Source organism: Silurus meridionalis, chromosome 6 (assembly GCF_014805685.1).
Source record: "Silurus meridionalis isolate SWU-2019-XX chromosome 6, ASM1480568v1, whole genome shotgun sequence".
Taxonomy (NCBI): domain Eukaryota; kingdom Metazoa; phylum Chordata; class Actinopteri; order Siluriformes; family Siluridae; genus Silurus; species Silurus meridionalis.
This window is the reverse complement of record NC_060889.1, coordinates 4,032,995-4,052,085: the sequence shown is the minus strand read 5'-3', so window position 1 is coordinate 4,052,085 and position 19,091 is coordinate 4,032,995. Positions and strand designations below refer to the sequence as shown.

The 19,091-nt window shown below is 40.8% G+C and overlaps 3 protein-coding genes across 10 annotated transcripts; all 3 read left to right on the top strand.

Annotated features, from left to right (window-relative positions):
* The first annotated feature begins 1,230 nt into the window (after positions 1-1,230).
* On the top strand, positions 1,231-5,616 carry LOC124387652 (phospholipid scramblase 2-like). 3 transcript variants are annotated; one of them, XM_046852122.1, is made up of 11 exons: positions 1,231-1,428; positions 1,548-1,672; positions 2,500-2,541; positions 3,132-3,191; positions 3,270-3,305; positions 3,386-3,471; positions 3,568-3,610; positions 3,705-3,925; positions 4,290-4,451; positions 4,814-4,975; positions 5,062-5,616. In XM_046852122.1, the coding sequence occupies exons 2-11, from the start codon at positions 1,660-1,662 to the stop codon at positions 5,098-5,100; spliced, it is 864 nt and encodes a 287-aa protein (XP_046708078.1). In that variant the 5' UTR covers positions 1,231-1,428; positions 1,548-1,659; the 3' UTR covers positions 5,101-5,616. The 3 variants fall into 3 exon arrangements, with proteins under 3 accessions (XP_046708078.1, XP_046708079.1, XP_046708080.1); XM_046852123.1 differs by lacking the exon at positions 1,548-1,672; XM_046852124.1 differs by lacking the exons at positions 1,548-1,672; positions 2,500-2,541.
* A 318-nt stretch (positions 5,617-5,934) lies between these two features.
* Positions 5,935-11,490, top strand: LOC124387653 (phospholipid scramblase 1-like). 2 transcript variants are annotated; one of them, XM_046852125.1, is made up of 11 exons: positions 5,935-6,137; positions 7,713-7,761; positions 7,934-7,969; positions 8,244-8,327; positions 8,540-8,625; positions 8,838-8,880; positions 9,016-9,236; positions 9,405-9,566; positions 10,150-10,311; positions 10,418-10,461; positions 10,560-11,490. In XM_046852125.1, the coding sequence occupies exons 3-10, from the start codon at positions 7,957-7,959 to the stop codon at positions 10,454-10,456; spliced, it is 810 nt and encodes a 269-aa protein (XP_046708081.1). In that variant the 5' UTR covers positions 5,935-6,137; positions 7,713-7,761; positions 7,934-7,956; the 3' UTR covers positions 10,457-10,461; positions 10,560-11,490. The 2 variants fall into 2 exon arrangements, with proteins under 2 accessions (XP_046708081.1, XP_046708082.1); XM_046852126.1 differs by lacking the exon at positions 7,713-7,761.
* A 339-nt stretch (positions 11,491-11,829) lies between these two features.
* On the top strand, positions 11,830-17,923 carry LOC124387655 (phospholipid scramblase 1-like). 5 transcript variants are annotated; one of them, XR_006926202.1, is made up of 9 exons: positions 11,830-12,127; positions 12,736-12,806; positions 12,927-12,969; positions 13,399-13,619; positions 13,705-13,866; positions 14,178-14,339; positions 14,437-14,491; positions 16,602-16,955; positions 17,065-17,923. XR_006926202.1 is itself a non-coding variant. In XM_046852128.1 (8 exons), exons 2-7 carry the CDS (start codon positions 12,762-12,764, stop codon positions 14,464-14,466), a joined length of 663 nt encoding a protein of 220 aa, XP_046708084.1. In that variant the 5' UTR covers positions 11,831-12,127; positions 12,753-12,761; the 3' UTR covers positions 14,467-14,491; positions 14,583-16,577. The 5 variants fall into 5 exon arrangements, 4 of the variants coding, with proteins under 4 accessions (XP_046708084.1, XP_046708085.1, XP_046708083.1 ...); XM_046852128.1 differs by lacking the exons at positions 16,602-16,955; positions 17,065-17,923 and adding an exon at positions 14,583-16,577 and having other exon boundaries at positions 11,831-12,127; positions 12,753-12,806; XM_046852127.1 differs by lacking the exons at positions 16,602-16,955; positions 17,065-17,923 and adding an exon at positions 14,583-16,577 and having other exon boundaries at positions 11,833-12,127.
* Positions 17,924-19,091: the final 1,168 nt, after the last annotated feature.

Genomic DNA, 19,091 nt, shown 5'->3' with positions numbered 1-19,091 from the left:
TTTCGAGCAGATCGATGGCACTGTAGATTGTATTGTCTTTACCAATGCTGCATGCAGTTGGATATTGAGAAGAAAAACAAACAGCGAAAATTATGATGTCATGGCAAATTGATTTTTCTCCCTTTTCTGAAGTGTCCTCGTGTTATGTATGCTGACATGGTTTGAAACCCTGTGCTGATGTGGCACTAATACAAAATTGCTGCCTTCATTCTCGCTCACAGTGGTGAAGACGCTGCAAGGCGTAGTTCGTAGAAATCAGGTCCTTCAGCTAGGGTTGTCCCTATGGAGGAGTCCTTTGACTGTGTCCCTTCTGCTGAACATAGACCGTTCAAGGGCTCCAGGTATAAGGTAAAAAAAAAAAATACTATGAGGAATTTTTTTTTTTATTGATAAATGTCACGTTTAGGGCAAATGTTGATGCTTAATATGGATGCTGGCATATTTCTGAAGTTGTTGATATGGTTTTTGAACTGTTCCATGATTACTTTCATGCACAATTGTTTTTTTTCTTTGCTGAATTGTGGCCAGGGATTTGAAAAAAGTGCACATTTAGATAGATCACAAGGAATGTTTTTATTATTAATTATTATTATTATGATTATTATTATGATTATTATTAATTAGCATAGCTTGATGTCAGGCAGTTTATTGGAGTGTGTTATGATGCGTTGCTGCATATGTTGTGGTATGCATGCAGTATTGCTGTCCTTCTGAGCAAACTGTCCATAACAGAATTCGTTGCGGGTGTAGAAAAAAAGAAGACATAATCGAAGGCTATCTGAGAAATGGGGGAGCGTGGCCCGGGAGGTAAACACATACCGGTTTCGTGTCATATAAATGTCAACATTTTGGAATGTTTCTTTTTTCTTTTTTTTTTTCTTCTTTCTTTTTTCTTTTCTTCTTTTGTTTCAAAAGTATTTAGGGCTTTGTTGTGTTTAGATTTGTAATTTCGTTTTGCAGAGAATTGTCGGTTTTTCACTGTTTGGCGATGTCGACATGTCGTTCAATAAAATTGTTATGATCAGAACTTTCGCCCGTGTCTCAATTCCTGACTTCGCACCACTCTGACGAACCAACTTTTATTTTCACTGATCCAATTGAACACATTTCAACGATTTCTGCATTATTTAAAATTTCCAGTCAGCCATGCAGCTTCTTATTTATACGTTATTCTGTTCCCAACAACTAGTCGTAAATTATTAAAAGGGACACGCTAAGGGTGTGGGTTCATGTTTTGCCAGCACCTGGCAACCTTTCTGCAGAGGTTATTGGTTGATCTAGAGTGTTCTCTAGCATATAAGGTGTCTTATAGAAATGCAACACAAGCCGGGCCGAATAGGTGCCCAGGTGGAAGAAGTCGGCGTTCGTAAACGTGTAAATGAAAACCTGTGATGTCCCTGGAGCGTTGAGCGACCGCGAAGGATACGCGTAAGTATGCTAGGAGTGTGTGTGAACGTTACGAATAAAGGCAACAAAGACTCGTTATTGTACTTTTCAGCCATTTACACGACGGTCCACTTGTATTCTTGATGATTCCCTTTACATAGAACTGCAACTGCAGAAGAGGCCTATGCTAGCCAGTGGATTTAAATTTGACATGGTCATAACCTTGGAATAGTTTGTCAAGGTGGTGATTCTCTTGCGGTATTCTCATCAACCATGTACGCACAAGGTAGGATATGATGATCTTCCTGATCACCTCAACAAAAAGGATCTCAGCCAATAGCACTTGGACTTTGACGGACGCGAGTTTGTTTCAGAGGGCGCAGTTACAGGAAATGTAGGCATGAGGGGCCCGAAGTTACTCATTCTTGGTAATTTGTTGCACTGGTTTACCAGAAAAGATTAATGATGCAACATCCTTACCATTAGAGAAGTACACAATTTGTCCCGTATCACATGCATTGAGAAAGCAGATATGTTCCTTGGGCTTCTAAGGTACAAAAAACACTATTTGCCTTGCAATCATGGAGGCCAAGCCTTTATTGGTTTGAGGAGGTGGTTGACAGATGAACATGTTTTATGGTTTACTTACACGACCGGTTTCATATCTGTGCCATCCAAAGAGGGTGGCAAAGTAGTGAAAGAGCACAAGAACTGCTATGGCTAACAGTGTTCACCCCCCCAGTACTCCTGGAAAAATGAAGACTGCATACTGTGGACGTTGTTATAATCCTGTGATCATATTTTTAATATTTTGTAGATTGCATCATTTAAGATTCTAAAGCTTGTGGCCTGAAAAGTGCACACAGATTTTACACTATATGAGCTACACCAATATAATTTGCCCTGGCAGAAAAACTTGGGTATGACTTTTGTTCAGAGTGACGCTGCTCAGCATATTTACTCCTACAACCCTATAAATTATACATTACCATTAAACCTGGTTGTCCCAGTTCACTGATTAACTATATATCATGGGTCTGAGTAATAAAAAAAAATGGTCGATGATCAAATCCATGCTCTCCTTTTCTAACTCTTCTATATCTGCTCCATTAGGAGAACTTCCCGGCCCTCCAGGCTCCATCCCTATGGTCCCGGGTAAGCGAGTGAGGTCTTACTAGTATTTGGAAATGGTCCGTTAATGGTCTGGCTCGAAGTTATTCTGGTCAAAGAATTCGAATGATTCGTTTATGCGCCACTAAATGTCCACGTGATCCAACGTGGATGCCAGTCATAAAAGAGTAAACGCAATAAAGCTGACAAAACTACCAGTGCCAATGGTGTAATGTTTCATTTCTAAGCAATTGGAGGTTCTAAGGTTGACGTTGTAGAAGACGAGAACCCTACAACACCATGGTTTTGAGGTTAAAAAAAATTCGCTTGCCTCCAAGCTTAGAGGTTGGTTGTTTTAAAATCCCGTTCCAAGGATGTGAAGAATAAGGTGTTTGAAGGTAAGGTGCCAGATAAAAATAAAATAAAATTGGAGGACACTGGGATGTAGGGCCCTTCCTAAAACTCCCCATTCACCAGTTTAGAAATTCAGAATTTGTATTTGCGTACGAATGTGTAAGCACTCTTTACAACCGTGGCGAGCAGAAAAGCATCTGAAAGAAATGATAGCAAGTAGAACCTGACGGGTTTTGCTGAAAGTTCTTTAAGTTCTAACCGTTCAAAATATTTTACCACAGCTTACAACACCGATCCATACGGCAACGCTTTCTCAAACGGACATGTTCCTCTGCCACCAGGTGCATTCCCATTACAATTATTTGCATACATGGTTTCCTGCAACATCATGGTAATAGGCCAGAATTCTTTCCTTGCAGGTTTTGTGCCCCCACAGGTACCTCAGATGATGGCAGGTATATATGTGTAATATATATAAATCATTGCTAACTTGTCAAATCAGAGATTATACTCAGTGTTTGCGTATTTGCCGCAGGGTATGTGCCACCTCAGATACCCACCATAATGCCTGCCCCTCAGAGACCGCCAGGATGCCCACCTGGACTGGAGTACTTGACCCAGGTGAAGTCTCAGTGCTCAAACAATGCACAGCGCTAAAATCTACAATAACTATAAATGGACAAAAACTGTTATTGAATCACACGTAACCGTCAACAGGTTGACCAACTCCTTGTCCACCAGAAGGTGGAGCTAATCGAAGGTGAAAATGAAATCCGTAACTCGCTTAACCCATGCACACAATACGCGAACGTGAGAACTTCATGATTTCTGTGTCTTTTATCTTTTTTTTTAAGCTTTTTTGGGTTGGGAGACCAACAACCAGTATGTCGTGAAAAACAGCCTGGGACAGCAGGTGTGGCTCGCCGCAGAAGAAAGCGACTTTTGCACCAGGATGGTCTGCGGTTCCGTACGCTCGTTCGTCATGCGCCTCCGGGACAACGTGGGGCGGGAAACGATCACGATCGCACGGCCTTTAAATTGCAGCAGCTGCTGTTTTCCCTGCTGCCTACAGGAAGTATGTGGGGAAGAGGGAGGACTATAAATAAACATGCAAAACCTTGTTATAGTTCAACTACTGGATCTTTTTCAGGTGGCGCATAAGATGTGCTACAGGTGGGTTAGAGAGGGTTTTTCCCCATGTTCAACTTCTCTCCATGATAAAATGGCCTCTGTGAGCCAGCTGGTCAGATTCACCAGGTGGGAGGGGGGATAGCGGTGTTCAACACTGTGGACATGTTTCATGTATATTGTGGATCTTATTGTGAGGCGATAGAGACGGCGAAAGTCGGAGTTTGAGGTTTAGCCGCTTTCAAGTGGACTGCACTGTGCACACACCTTCATGTATGTAGAAGTGATTCTGAATTGCGTTTGTGTTTCAGCTGGAGGTTCAGGCTCCTCCCGGCACTGCGATTGGATACGTGACTCAGGACTGGCACCCGTATCTCCCCAAGTTCACTATCAGGGATGTGACGAGGAGAGCGATGCTGAGGATCGTCGGGCCTTTCTGCCATTGGAACTGCTGCTCCGATGTCATTTTTAAGGTTTCGTGTGCAGAATGTCAACCACCAGAGTTTCTCACACCAGGGGGCATTCAGGGGGAAGTGTGTACAGAACCGAGCCACTTTTACACCGTGGCTCTGCCAACTTTATTGTGGCGTCTAATGAGAATTCTTTTAACGGTTTAGTTTTTCCACATTTTGACATTTTATTTTTACCATTTTGGAATTTGTACAATAGTTTTTAGGCATTTGAGATCATGCATGAGATAATTTTTAGCATTTTAATATTTAATATTTTTTTGACTTTAGTATATTTTTATATATATTTCTATGTTTACAAATTGTTTATAATTATTTAAATGACACAATGACAATAACCTGCTTCTTTTCTTTACCCCTGAAAGATCACGTCCCTGGACGAGGCTTCAGTAATCGGTACGATAAGCAAGCAGTGGGCAGGATTGGACATGGAAATGTTTACGGACGCAGATCATTTCGGAGTGCGGTTTCCCATGGACCTGGATGTTAAAATCAAAGCTGTGGTGTTGGCTGCTTGTTTCCTCATTGTGAGTGCAATTTCTTACCATGGAAATTAATGGTGAAGGTCTAAGAAAAAAAAAACGATGATTTGTATTTGTTTTTGTTTCAACAGGATTTCATGTTTTTTGAGCATTTGCCCAAACAACACTGACATCGTTCATCTTAACAAGAAGAAAAGTCCCAGAGCTCCTGGATATGTCAGTGAAGCAAACTCCTAAACACGGGCGTTTAAACATGAAGGAACATGAAGAGGAACCTGAAACTTTTTCATTGGTGTGTGGTGTTGCCTTCTTGTACACTTGCGCACCGAATCCATCTATGAAACAGCAGATATTTCACTCCCTGTCATTGTGTGTATTTCGTCTGGTATTGTTCTCCGAATGTCCTTTTGGTTCAACAGACGTCCATGACTTCATAGCCACTGATTGCATTACGAGTCCATTTGGCTTTGATTGAATTTGAACGTTATCATGTTCCTGCTCGTCTAGCCATGTGCTCATCCCTGAACCTCCACATAGTGGAGAAGTGCATTCTTTTTTGTGAATCGTCACATTTCCTGGCACATTGGGGCACCATTTATGACACGGATTTATGTGTTTCACCCAACCTTATATTCATGTAACTTATCTTTGTTTGTTGTTTAGGATAATAAATGCTGGATTTATAATTTGGACCGATTTGTTTTTATATTCTATCTGAGAAAACGAGGATCGTCACCTGCTCGAGTTGTTCAGACATTCTATCAGAAGGTTAAAGTCCTGGAGTTCGCTTACTTTTAGATCTACACACGTTCCGTCTTTCATTGTAGTTAATGTTTAAAGTATAGTAAACACACACACTTCTCCAAGGAGTACATCTCCCAGGGTTCCCTTCACCATTCCCTGAGCTACCTCTTAAGTCAGGAGTGATATGAAAAACACACACCCTTTTTTTTTTTTTTTTTTATGTCTGCCTGTGTAAAGTGTACTGTTATCATCTCCGCCTCTTCCTTGTGGGAGTCTCCTCTCCAGCGTCCGCTTCAAAGCGAGCGTCAGGATAATAACTTTCCTTTCGCAGCTTTTCAGCTCTCTCTGAGAGCATAAGTGAGGGAGAGAGAGGCAACGCCATGAACGTATGGTGGAGATCTTCCAGGCGTGCTGTTCCTCATCCTAATTCTGGTTTCCTTTCTAAATCTACCGCTAGTAAAAGGTGAGTACAAGATGTGTAACTTTTCCTTTTTCATTTCTTCAGCATAATCTGTCTTTTAGAATGATTGAACTATGGGATTTTATTGGATTTGCATGTGTTTCGAAGTCCATTTGCAAAGATCGAGGGTCATTTGGTGCTTCGGAAGGCGTTCTTTCTATAGGAAGGGCTTGTACAATAGAATTTCCCACAATTTAACCCAGTAATATGTCAAGTCCAGGTTCACTTGACATGATTGGTGATTGGGGGTTAAGGGGAAGGGGTTTTATATAACGATTGCGTTTGAACTTCATTGTTAGACGGTTGAGAATTTCCAGAGGAAATGTAATAAAAAGATCATAATAGACAATACTGATCTGAAGTGACCTTGTCCAGAGGAAAGGAAAAACACACACACACACACACACACACACACACACACACACACACACACACACACACACACACACAGCATGCAAATTCCAAAACATTCCAACCAACCATCTTAGGAGTTAGGTTACATCAGGGCTAATTTTGGTTCCCAGCCTTATCTTTTATTATCGCTAAGCATTTTTAAAAAATTCATTAATGAAAATTAAACGTTCGCTGTAAATTCAAATCAACCATCAATTGGCCATTCGTGATCTGATTCAATCCGCTGATCATCTCATAAATTCCCGATCGAATTCGTTGGACAAAAAAAAAAAAAAAACCCCTCCCGGAGGTTTTTCAAGAACGGACCTGTTTTCCAAGATGGCAGACATCGACCGAGTTCCAAATTCTAAGCTGGAGGACGTGAATGAACGTATGCTTTACGTGAGTTGGAGTAGAAAATCTTGAGTGGCCTGCTATGGAGCCCTTACCATAAGGCCTCCTCACCTCACCTACATCAGTCCCTGACTTGACGAACACCCTTGTGGCTGAATGAAATCTCATGAATCATCCAAAATCCAGTGGAACATCTTCCCAGTATAGTGGAGGTTATTATAAAAGCAAATACATTTCGAATGGGATGTTCAACAAAGGTCAGTGTGTCTATGGGTTTATGGAACCCCAGATGTTTGGACTTCACTTAGATCTAGGGAGCAGTGTATCTAGCAGTGAATGTTTGGGCTTTGGGAAGAAACCCAGAGTCGAACCGCTGGAGTTAAGGGGTACATTTTACGCCCGGAGCAGGTAAAGGTTAAATGTTTTTTCCTGAAGGCCCAGCAAGTGGCACATTGTTGATGCTGGGATTTGAACTCATGACCTTCTGATCAGATGTCCAGCCTCTAAACTCATAATTGCACCATGACGATAATGTTCCTTCTGTGTCTCCACAGAAAATGACAGATTTACGTAAAAAAAAAAAAAAAAGAAATTGAATTAAAACTGGATCAGGTCCTAGTGCCTGTCCCTCACAGTGAACTTTGGATCGTGTAATCAACACATCAGTTCTACACTTCTTTTTGCACCCCACACACAGCCAGTTATTTTCCATGTCATGTTTCCTATCCAGCACTGTTAGACCTCCCTTTTAAAACCTTCCCTCTCTTTTTTTCCCCCCTCCCCATCACCTCTCTTTATCATGAAAACATCTGGTTTCTGTTCTGGAAACAGTCTCTTACCAGCCTTGTTGCTGCTGCTGCTGTTGTTGTTCTTAATCAGGGTATGCAATTTTTATTCTTTTTATAATTTCTTTGGCACTAGAAAGTCTTACATTACATAAATCATTTATTAGACTTTTTTTTCTTTTTTTTTTTTTACTAACTTTCCATTCAGAACCCAGTTAACAGGAAAGTTGGAGTAACTTGTATTTTATGGATTTGTTTTCCCCGCAGAGAGAAAACGTCCACTGGAGGTCATGGATCCAGCGGGTAAGTGCAATTAACGGCTCAGTCTAATAGGAATTATGTATAGTTTTAGATATTTTATGCTTAACAATCCCCTCTGCATGCCCCCCTTTTCTTTAAAAAACCCAAATAAAATTTCCAGATGTTGGAATCTTACTTAATTTTTTTGGGGAAAACGTCTCTTCTAGGTGGAGTCTTCAGGATGTATATACTGTATATATTTTCCCCTGATTTCTAATTGTCTCAAGACTTCATCAATTTGTATTATGGTACTGTTTCTTCATGTTTCATCATGCAGGTCATTTTACAGCCAACTGCATTGATCTCCAGCCAGGAAAAAACTTCTCCAATCCCAGTTATGGACACGTTCCTGTACCACCAGGTATGAACCAAGAGTCCACCATCAAGAACCGTTCAATATTGGGTTCTGGTACCATTAGTTATCTGAGGTAAATCATAGAGTGCCTCCAGCTTTGTGGTAACAATTTGGAAAATAATCACATATAGCAGGAAAGGTCATGTGACCCAATACTTTTGCAATATAGTGTGTATATATTTATATATATAAATATAAAAAATGCACTCTATTTGCAGGGTATGTGCCTCCTCAGGTTCCGGCGATGATGCCGGCTCCGCAGAGACCGGCTGGGTGTCCACCAGGGCTGGAGTACTTAACGCAGGTGAGGTTGTTAACTTTAAAATAAAAACTAAAAGCCATGATGGAAAACCGAGTACCGATTGTATCAGTGATGACTAATCAGATTGTCAGTCCTAGAGCTCACCCAAACTCTTAATGTGTTCAAAACGTGTGAGCTCCTGATGTACTTCCAATGTGAATTCTGTGTCACCTGAAGCTTTTACGTGTGTGTGTGTTCTTTTATTTGGGGATCAGATCGACCAGCTTCTCGTTCACCAGAAAGTGGAGCTTGCTGAAGGTAAATGACTTTGTCTCTGAAAGTTTACTGTACTGGTAAGAAAAAAAGAAAAGAAAATATTTTCCACCAAACCCAAAACATCTCCAGACATGATTTCCTAAACAAATTTGGCTAATGTGTTGCTCTGCGATGCAGTCTTCTTAGGATGGGAGACCAACAACAAGTATCTGGTGAAGAACACGGTCGGCCAACAGGTCTTCTACGTAGCCGAGGAGAACGACTGCTGTAACCGGAACTGCTGCGGACCACTCCGTTCTTTCGTCCTCCACATCCAGGACAACATGGGCCAGGAGGTGATCACGCTGACACGACCGCTACGCTGCGGGAGCTGCTGTTTCCCCTGCTGTCTGCAAGAGGTACTGCACGTACACCATCATCGTTTTTAGGAAGCAACTTGGCATTAGAGCTTTAGAAACAGATTCAGGCCCAGAAGGCAACAGAATGGGATCCAGTATAGAGTGTTAAAGAGGATTTTTTAACCATTTTCAGTGACTGAAATGATTTGGTCCTTGCTTTGCTTTCAGCTCGAGGTGCAGTCTCCACCGGGCACTCCAATCGGCTATGTGGTTCAATCATGGCACCCTTTCTTGCCCAAGTTCACCATTCAAAATGAGAGGAAGCAGGACGTTTTGAAGATTGTTGGACCTTTTTGCACCTTTAAATGTTGTTCAGATGTGAATTTCGAGGTATTGTTTGAACCTTTTTGCACATCATAACGGTGCAAGCAATTTTCGTGGGGCCAAGCACCTGAACTCAATGGGACCTTTAACTTTAGCAAAGGGGTCAAGAGTGATTTGTAACTTCACTACAATGGAAAGGTCTAGAAAGAAAATGGGTGACAATGTGATTATATGATGTGAGGCAAATCTGGTGAAGTCGTTGACAAAATTCAAAATGCCAGAACCTTTCGTTAAGTAGAAATCGACAATATATTGTAAAATGTTACTGTCTTTACCCAGGGAACTTTGGACATGTTGAAAATGTATGGCTGTAGACATACTCTAAATTTGATTAAATTAATAGCACTGGGCCCAAATTTGGCAAAACGTTCCGTAGACCATCAGTCAATCAGTGTGCCAAACTTCGCAACTTTCTGAGAAATGGTTCTGGGCTGCCACTGGTTCCGGTCTGCCACTGGTTCCTATCAAGAACCAATGCTTCTTGCTTGGCCCCCTAATTATAATAATAAAATAAGTTGCACCCCCAAGCATCATTTCAGGATGGCATTAGTCCACCAATTTAGAATAAACATTTAGTTTCTTCACTCAGGTTCTGTCGACGGATGAAACGTCGTCGGTGGGCCGCATCAGTAAACAGTGGTCTGGCTACGTACAAGAAGCTTTCACGGACGCTGACAATTTCGGGATCAAGTTCCCTCTGGACCTGGATGTGAAGATCAAGGCTGTGCTTCTCGGCGCCTGCTTTCTGATTGTGAGCTTTTATTTCTCTTGATTTGTGTGTGCTGGATTATAAAAACATATGAAGTGAACTAAACGCTACCTCATGTTTTTTTTCCCTTTTGTCTGACTCTCTGTAGGATTTTATGTTCTATGAGAATAAACAGAGGAGGCACTGAGCTGTGTAAGTATCAATGCTTATTTTATTTTTTTTAAGTTTTTTCGAAGTCGTCCTTAAGCAAGGTTCGTTCACACTCTCTTTGCTTTTGTTTTCTATTTCAGTTTCGTTGCTGCGAGGCTTCCGAGCATCACACATTTTGTATTTTTTTGCTATATACAGTATATACATAAGAGTAGACCATACAGTTCTACACCTCTTCTTATTCTTACTTAAGTGTATCTTCAATGTACAGTATGTTGTCATTTTTTTTAAAGTTGGAATGTAGATGAAAGTTTTCAGCTGTCGTTCTCATGATGTGCCATCGTGTAAATATCGTTTAAAAGTAATACAAAGTTTGGAACACTTTGGAAGACGTAACCTGTACCCCATTAACTCCTACAGTGAACTGAACGAGTAAAGAACCCCAGTTTTTGTGTTGAAACCTTGCACCTACTTCTTGTCCTACTGTCTGCTCACTAGAACCAAGCAATTCTTTCTGTTTTTCTTTTCCCGACGCCTGCACCCCAGCCTCGTTTCTGATTGGGGGACCACCGGTTGTGGCAGGTTTAATCAATAACGAAGGATTTGTCTGTAACTGAGGTACTTCTGGAAAGTAAAAAATCCTCCTTTAAGGCCTGATCGTCGATGTGTCTCAACCTGATCCCCTTGATCCTACACTGCTCACCCCCCAAATAACGCTTTAAATGCAACTGAGGAAAGACATTTTTGTACCAGAACTCATAAAGATCTCGGATCAGGACGTCGATTTGAACGGAGGCGTGAGTGTCGGCATCGTGCCCGTCCTGGAGGTGCTTCTAGATCAATGGAGAAAATGAATGAACACTGATAGGTTAATAAATAAAAATAGACTTTATAATTCATATATATATATATATATATATATATATATATATATATATATATATATATATATATATAATTCATATATATTATACACAGATTTAAGTAAACAATTATATATATGATTTGTTTTTGCTTAAAACATGAGTTTTAAGTCATGTTTGTCATTTTAGTTATGTTTATTGCATGTAACAAAATAAAAATATTAATCAATAAATGGGCACAATTAAAAATAAAATCAAGAACAGGCTTCATTGTCTTCTTTTATCGCGTCGTATAGACAATCTTTCATCACCGCACTTCCTAATTCCGGCTTCTGGTCTTAAAGTTGAGGTGTTGGATGCAGGAAAAATGGGCAATCGTTTTTGTCCACGTTTCTCAGCAATACAGTTCTAATACTGGTTTCTGAGGACCTTTGAATTGTGTGTGTGTGTGTGTGTGTGTGTGTGTAGCTATTAGTTAGATATGGGACCCAATGTCATTGTCATTACGTGCAACCGCACATTTTAATCCAGTCTCTCTCTCTCTCTCTCTCTCTCTCTCTCTCTCTCTCTCACCCACACACAAACACAGTGTTTCTCTTGAAATACTCGGTTTTGGTTTCTGTTTCTCCTATAGGCACTTTTAGCTCGTACACAGCTCCATCTGGTTTTTCTGCTCAGCTATCTAATTTCTTCCGGCTTCAACACGTGGTTCATCCTTGGTTATGTGCGTTTGAATTGCTTTGTGTTTTGTTAGTGTAGCTTTTACTAGGCAGGTTTACAAGCAGTAAATTTTTCCCCTTGGGACTTTAAGATGGGAGAAACATCAATCACTGATCCAGCCCCTGGTAAGCACGTTTAAAAGTTTGGTTGATTTTAAATATTAATTAATTAATTTATTTCAGTAATTCAACTCAAATTGTGAAACTCGTGTATATAAATTGAATGCACACAGACTGAAGTAGTTTAAGTCTTTGGTTGTTATAATTGTCATGATTTTGGCTCAAATTTAACAAAAACTCACCAATTCACTATCTCAAAAAATGAGCTGATTGGCAAGTCACCATATTCTAATCAACTCAAAACAACTGCAAAGGTTTCCTGAGCCTTCAAAATGGTCTCTCAGTTTGGTTTACTAGGCTACACAATCATAGGAAGACAATCATTGACACCCTTCACACGGTGGGGAAGCCACAAACATGTCCAAACAAGGTGCTGTTGACAGAGTGATGTATCCAAGCATGTGAAAAAAAAGTGGAAGGAAAGAGTGTGGAAGAAAAAGATACACAATCCACAGAGAGAACCGCAGCCTTGAGAAGCTAATTAATTGAGATGCGCATATATATATATATATATATATATATATATATATATATATATATATATATATATATATATATATTAGTGCGTGTGTGTGTGCTACCAATTATTTTGAAGCATTGAACAATATTTTCAGACTCTGTGGCTCCTCAGAGTCTTCCCATGAGACCAGTTGGATGTCCCCCTGGCCTGGAGTATTTGACACAGGTGAGAAATCAAACAGTGTACATTTGAGGTAAACAGATATCAGATGGTGTGAAACATGAGTGTGTAAAGTATGTGCGTTTGACTGTGTGTTTTTATGATTGTTCTTTTAATGGGGATCAGATCAACCAGCTTCTGATTCACCAGAAGGTTGAGATGGTTGAAGGTGAGCGATTTTTACTTTCAAGTAGTTAGCATAAAAAAAAAAAAAAAAGAACAAATCATAAAACCTGGCATATGAGCTGTTGTGACTTGGTTAATAAGAGATCATGATCCCTCTAACAACTATCTTGTATTGACATCCTGACACACGGCGGTGGACTTAAATTTGAATTTTGTTAATTGAATGTTTGATTGATATACAGAACGCTGATTGTATTTTTAACTTGCACTAATTGAATAGCTATCCATTGGGGCAGGAATAACATTGCCCCATTAAACATTAAGGTACCAGTGGGAAATGGACAGCCCTTTTATTTGACTTTAAAATACACAAGAAGAAAACCCTAAATTTGCAAAATAGTAGTGTTAAAGTTCGGTGTCATGGTATTTGAACTATTATTTGATGAAAACACAACGTGGTCCTGCGATTCAGTTTTTTTTGGATGTGAGACCAACAACAAGTACATGGTGAAGAACACGCTCGGCCAGCAGATCTTTTACGTAGCCGAGGAGAACGACTGTTGTAATAGGAACTGTTGCGGACCAATTCGTTCCTTCGTCATTCACATTCAGGACAACCTGGGCTACGAGGTGATGAGGCTGACGCGACCGTTGCGCTGCGGCAGCTGCTGTTTCCCCTGCTGTCTGCAAGAGGTACTACTCCATTGTATCTATTTAACATCCCGTTAGGGGGGAAATTTTTGCGACTTAAACCTTTTATCATTTTTTTTGCTTTCAGCTTGAGGTGCAGTCTCCACCGGGCTTTCCTATTGGCTACATAGTTCAGACATGGCACCCTTGCTTACCCAAATACACCATTCAGAATGAGAAGAAACAGGACATTCTGAAGATTGTGGGACCCTGCTGCCCCTGGAAATGTTGTTCTGATGTGAATTTTGAGGTAATTTCTTTTCTTTTCAACATTTTGAGAACCATTCTGGGTTTCTACCATAGGGGGCGAACATTTTTGGAATTCAGGTGTATCACCTTTCTAGGAAATTCGCATTGTGTTTCCTTAAAATACCAAAGCGTGTGATCCGACTTTTCTTCACTTCCCCACTCTCGACTTTGATTCCTACCTGAGTTACTTCCTGATTAAAAATGTTTCTCTATAACTATACTTTTCAAATGAACTTCAGAAGAAAGGGCAAATCTAAGTAGCTGGAATCATTAGCAAGTGATTTCATCCCCTTTATTTTTTTTTAACCTCAGGTTTTGTCATTGGACGAAACGGCCTCCGTGGGTCGGATCAGTAAGCAGTGGGCGGGCCTCCTGAAAGAGGCTTTCAGCGACGCTGAAAATTTCGGCATCGAGTTTCCAATGGACCTGGATGTCAAGATGAAGGCGGTGCTTCTTGGAGCCTGTTTTCTAATCGTAAGCATTTATTTCTATTTACATTGAGAAAAAAAAATTGCCAGGCCATTTTTTCCCCTAGATCTGACTATCGGCACTGGTTTGTTCCTTTTATTAGGATTTCATGTTCTACGAGGATCCTAAATAAAAATCTGACCTCGACCTCCTTCTTTGTAAGTTTTTCACAATTTTTTGAAATATATTCTTTTATTTTAATAGCTTGTTCATATATTTTTTTTTTATCTGCTTGTCCTTTTTTTCCAGTTCTGTCACCATGAGACGTCCGTCCTTTGGCTCTTTAGAAAACATAATATGATGGATATGTAGTACATCTTTCTTTTTTTTTTCTTTTTTTTTATCTACAAATATTGAATGTATCTTGTATAGACATGTACACTGTAGTACCCTTTTTTGTCTATCTGTTTCATGTGTATTATAAATATAACCTCTAGATGGCAGCGCAGCGCTTCAGTGTAACAGTTACTGAGCCATTGTTTTTACGCTCTGTTCATTATGATGATGTGCCAGTTTATAGATCACAGACTTTTACTTTTAAAAGCAACTGAATATTAGGCCACTTTGGCAAATACTACAACTTAATTGGTCCCTGGACAACCAGAACAGTCTGACTACTACATCTACATGAAAAGTATAGAGCTCAGTTTGATCAATAATAGAAGATTTGTATACAGCAACTGAGGTCCCAGTTGAGCAAGTCGTTCCTCCGAATGAAAGTCCTCATTGATGCCCATCACAGGTGACCCAGATCAGTCTATCTGTGCATTTAAATCTTTTGACCAATGGATGACCCCTCAAAAAAACAACCCCAATTACCCAATACTATGTTAGCTCTCTCGCTAGTCTGGATTCAACAAAGCAAAAGCCAGGAAGCCATAAGTGACTCTTCCCTGGCCTTGATGGTTGAAACAGTCTTGCTGCAGCAGGATAACAAAGGCCATACCTTCCCACGTGTAGTGATTCTTCTTTCGAGTCTTCGCTCAATAATTAATCGAGAACGCACATCAATTTTTGATCCCGTTACGGCTGAGCGTGAGCATCGCCAGAGGTGCTTAAGGATACACTATACAAAACCTAAACCAGATGCCAGATTGCAATAAGCGAACTCGGCGCTTGACTGTGTTACAAGGGCAGAACTGTTTTTATTTAGAGCCGCTCTGTGAAATCATATCGGGAATCAAATCGTGTCGGGAGATGATGGCACCCACACACTCGATTAGATCCTGAGACAAAAGTGACATGAAACTGAATAGACAAGCGTCCCGAATGTCAGAATGTCAAGCAGGTATGAAATTGAAAATTGAAATACTGGAATACATACTCATCAGAGGTTGCTGACACAAGGTTGGTTAGGGTCCATAGATCTGTTCTGTTTGACCCAAAAGGCATCAGGATTCATCAGATTAAGCAATGTTTTTTCAAGTATCCAGGTTTAGGGACCAACATGGCATCAGATTTTGTGCTCATGGCTGACAGGAGAGGGTTGTAGCAAATCCTCTGTAAACATAGCAAATTAGCCTCAATTAGCCTTCCAGTCAGGTCAAACCGTCTAGCTTTAGTTTTGGAACAGGTCTAGATATGGAGCTGCTATTTGACACGGATGAGATTCGACATTTGATGAGGTACAAATGTGAAGAACGAGCAGCCTGTTTCGAGGTCCCTAGTGCTACTCTGGCACACTGCTGGAAAGAAAAATCTGATCACCACTCTAGAATCTCACAATGCATACCATGGCCTCATTTGTTCGATCTTCAGCTCTGTTTCTCTCCCAGGCTGTCCGGCTCGAGCTCTGCAGTGGAAAGAAAGATGCCTGCCCTTTTATTTATTAATCGCATTCTGCTAATTCAGAGTTGCCTGGCCCTGTTGTAGTTGAGCCTAGAGCATGGATCCGAGCCTTATCAAATATGCAGCAACTTTCAAAGCCAGACCTGCTCTGCCAAAACCCCCTCTGACAGACTCCAGGCCCTCAATTCACCCCCATGCGCTGCTGTCAGTCAAATCAGCCCGGCTCATCAGAGGCGTCAAAATCGATATCTGGTGTAAGACGAGACTAACAAGGTGCAGGTGCAGATTCTTTCTATTCCTCAGCACTGTCGATAATACATAAAATATGACTATACAATATCATGATGCACAACACTACAGCAGTTCGGGTTATTTCTTCCATGGCGCTGTTCTCTATTCTGATTGTCCAGAATGTTTTGATGTTTTCTCCCCCTCAAATAAACATATTCAGATTTATTTTTTTGCCTGATCCATTTGCAGTTATTAGAGTTCATTTGAACCATCGAGTTGACAAGTTGGACGCGAAGAGAATTCAAGCGAATTCTTCAGGGACTCCACTGAAGACCACTTTTCGCTTCTTGTCAACATTTCCTTCCTCCCGCTTGGCTGACGGCACAGAAACGAACATATCGGCGTGTCTGTAACTGACGAGCGTGTACGCGAGCAACCATCTGGGTTTTTTAAGAGTGCATCTTTAAGCTTTCAATCACTTTAAAATACCTGTGTGGTGCCTCAGTTAGCAGTAAGAGCTTCAACGTGCCATGCCAGCTAATTCTTCAAATTGAATGCTGAACAGCTGAATTCTAGTTTGGGACACATGCTAGTCATAAAAAAGTGAGTACGTAAATAAATAAATGAACAAACCAACTTCTTTGGAAGACTCTTCCAGCCGGCTTTAACGATGCCCCTGATACATCGTTTGCTTTTTTTTTTTTTTTTGTAGAGTCAGCCAACAAGGTAATTAGCGAAGTCTCTTTACAGGCGTCAGAAGCAGAATATTCTGGCACAGGGGGAGGACGGAGTCCGGCGTGGAGGGATCCTCCTCGGCCTCTCGAGTAACCAGATGCCCGACTGTCAACGGAGCGTTTTTGATCCCCAGCTGGAGCTGACGTCGGATGAAAAAGGCATCAGAGGCAGCATTGGTGTTTGAACTCACTAATTACACCCTGCATTAAATCTAGATGAAAAGTTATGTGTACGTCCTCGTTTCAAGAAAAAAAAAACGAGTTTGTACATTTTGCTACCTCTGCACATGTTCCACCATCTTTAACGTAATTTTTTCTATGTGGCCTGCTCCTTCATTTTGAATAAGTTTGATACTTTTTTTCGTTCAAAAAGCTAGTTTTTAATGAATTCTCTTAAAATATTTGCATTTGTTTAAAAGAAAGTACTTTTTGTCTACGTTTACACACTATTGCCTTCAAAATAACCCCCTTGCACAGCAATAGAGCTCTCCCTGTGACTGTGCTCTATTCAGGATTCAACAGAAGTTCCACAATGGTAAAATGGACCTTTCACGCTTTGGCCAATGTCAGCCACACAGCAGTGTAGGTAGCTCAGTGGTTAAGACTTTGGGTAACTGATCTGAGGGTCAGGGGTTCAAGCCCCGGTATCACTAAGCTGCCACTCTTGGAGCCCTTGAACAAGACCCTTAACCCTCTGTGCTCCAGGGGTGCTGTGACCCCCAGCTTCCTAGCATAACTGGGATTTGTAAAAGTAAAATTTCTGAATAAATATATGTGACAAACACCTTTGCTTATGTTCGACAAGATTTTTAGCCATGTTTTAGTCGAGCTTTTAAACCGTGGACAAACATCAGTCATTCATTGGGCCAATGTCAGCCATTACATAGTGCCTAATGCATGATGAACCCTTTGGGTCAATATTTGACCACCAGAGTCAAGCAGATTTCAGAGACCTTTAAATCCACCTTGTCATGACTAGACCGACATTAGCCTAGCAAACATCAGTCATTCTACTGAGTCTTAAGCAAGACATTCTATTGGGTCAACAACAAATAATTCATTGGGGCAACATCAACCATTCATTAGACCAACTACAGATATTCCACTGGTGCGTGTCACCACTTAGTCTGAGTTTTTATAGCTGAAAAGCAACAAAAAAACTCTGATAATTAGTTTTTATTCCCACAGCATTTCTCTGCAAAACCAGTTCGAGGTAATCATGCCTTTTAATAAAGATAATAATAATGATGATGAATTAAGAAGAATAGCGTGCCTATGGGTGCTCAGCTATCCGCGTTAATTATTTCGAATCACTCCCTTCGCCGACTGTTGGTTTTCCAATAACAAAAGTAAGTCCTCAGTGGCTTTAATAACCAGAGCTAGCTTCTAGAGAATGCTTTTGTGGCGACTCGTGTTTACATCCTGCGGTCTTTTCGCTTTCAAAGGCGAAAGATTTTGGCCGCTCGGACGCACAGAGGTAATTTCCGATGCACAAGACTTCACACACACACATACACACACAAGCTTGCTGGAATGTATCAGTTCAAGGGTACCGCTGAGTCTGTCAAGGGAAGAATAGGAACTACTGGGTCAGGAAATCAGTCGCGACATTGCGGCAGACGGGGACGTGTCTCCGTGCACATCCGTATCCATTACACTGCTGTTTATATGCAAATGGACAATAAAGTCCCGAATATCAGCGAGCCATTCGTCAAAAAGGTGGGGGGAAATAAATCAGGGAAAATGAATTCGTTAAAATTGTGTCTATGGAAGGTCTGTAATTTTCGACCATGTGATCCTGAAGTGTGGAAAGATGGATACATGGATTGATGGTGTAACACATGAGATCTTGATTGGCCTTCTATAGAGCTCAAACTCTAATGAACACCTTTGGGATGAATTGTTCACACTGACTGACACCTACATCAGCACTTGACTTTACTCACACCCTTATTGCTGAATGGAAATCTCACACAAATCTCCAGAAAATCTAGTGGAACATCTT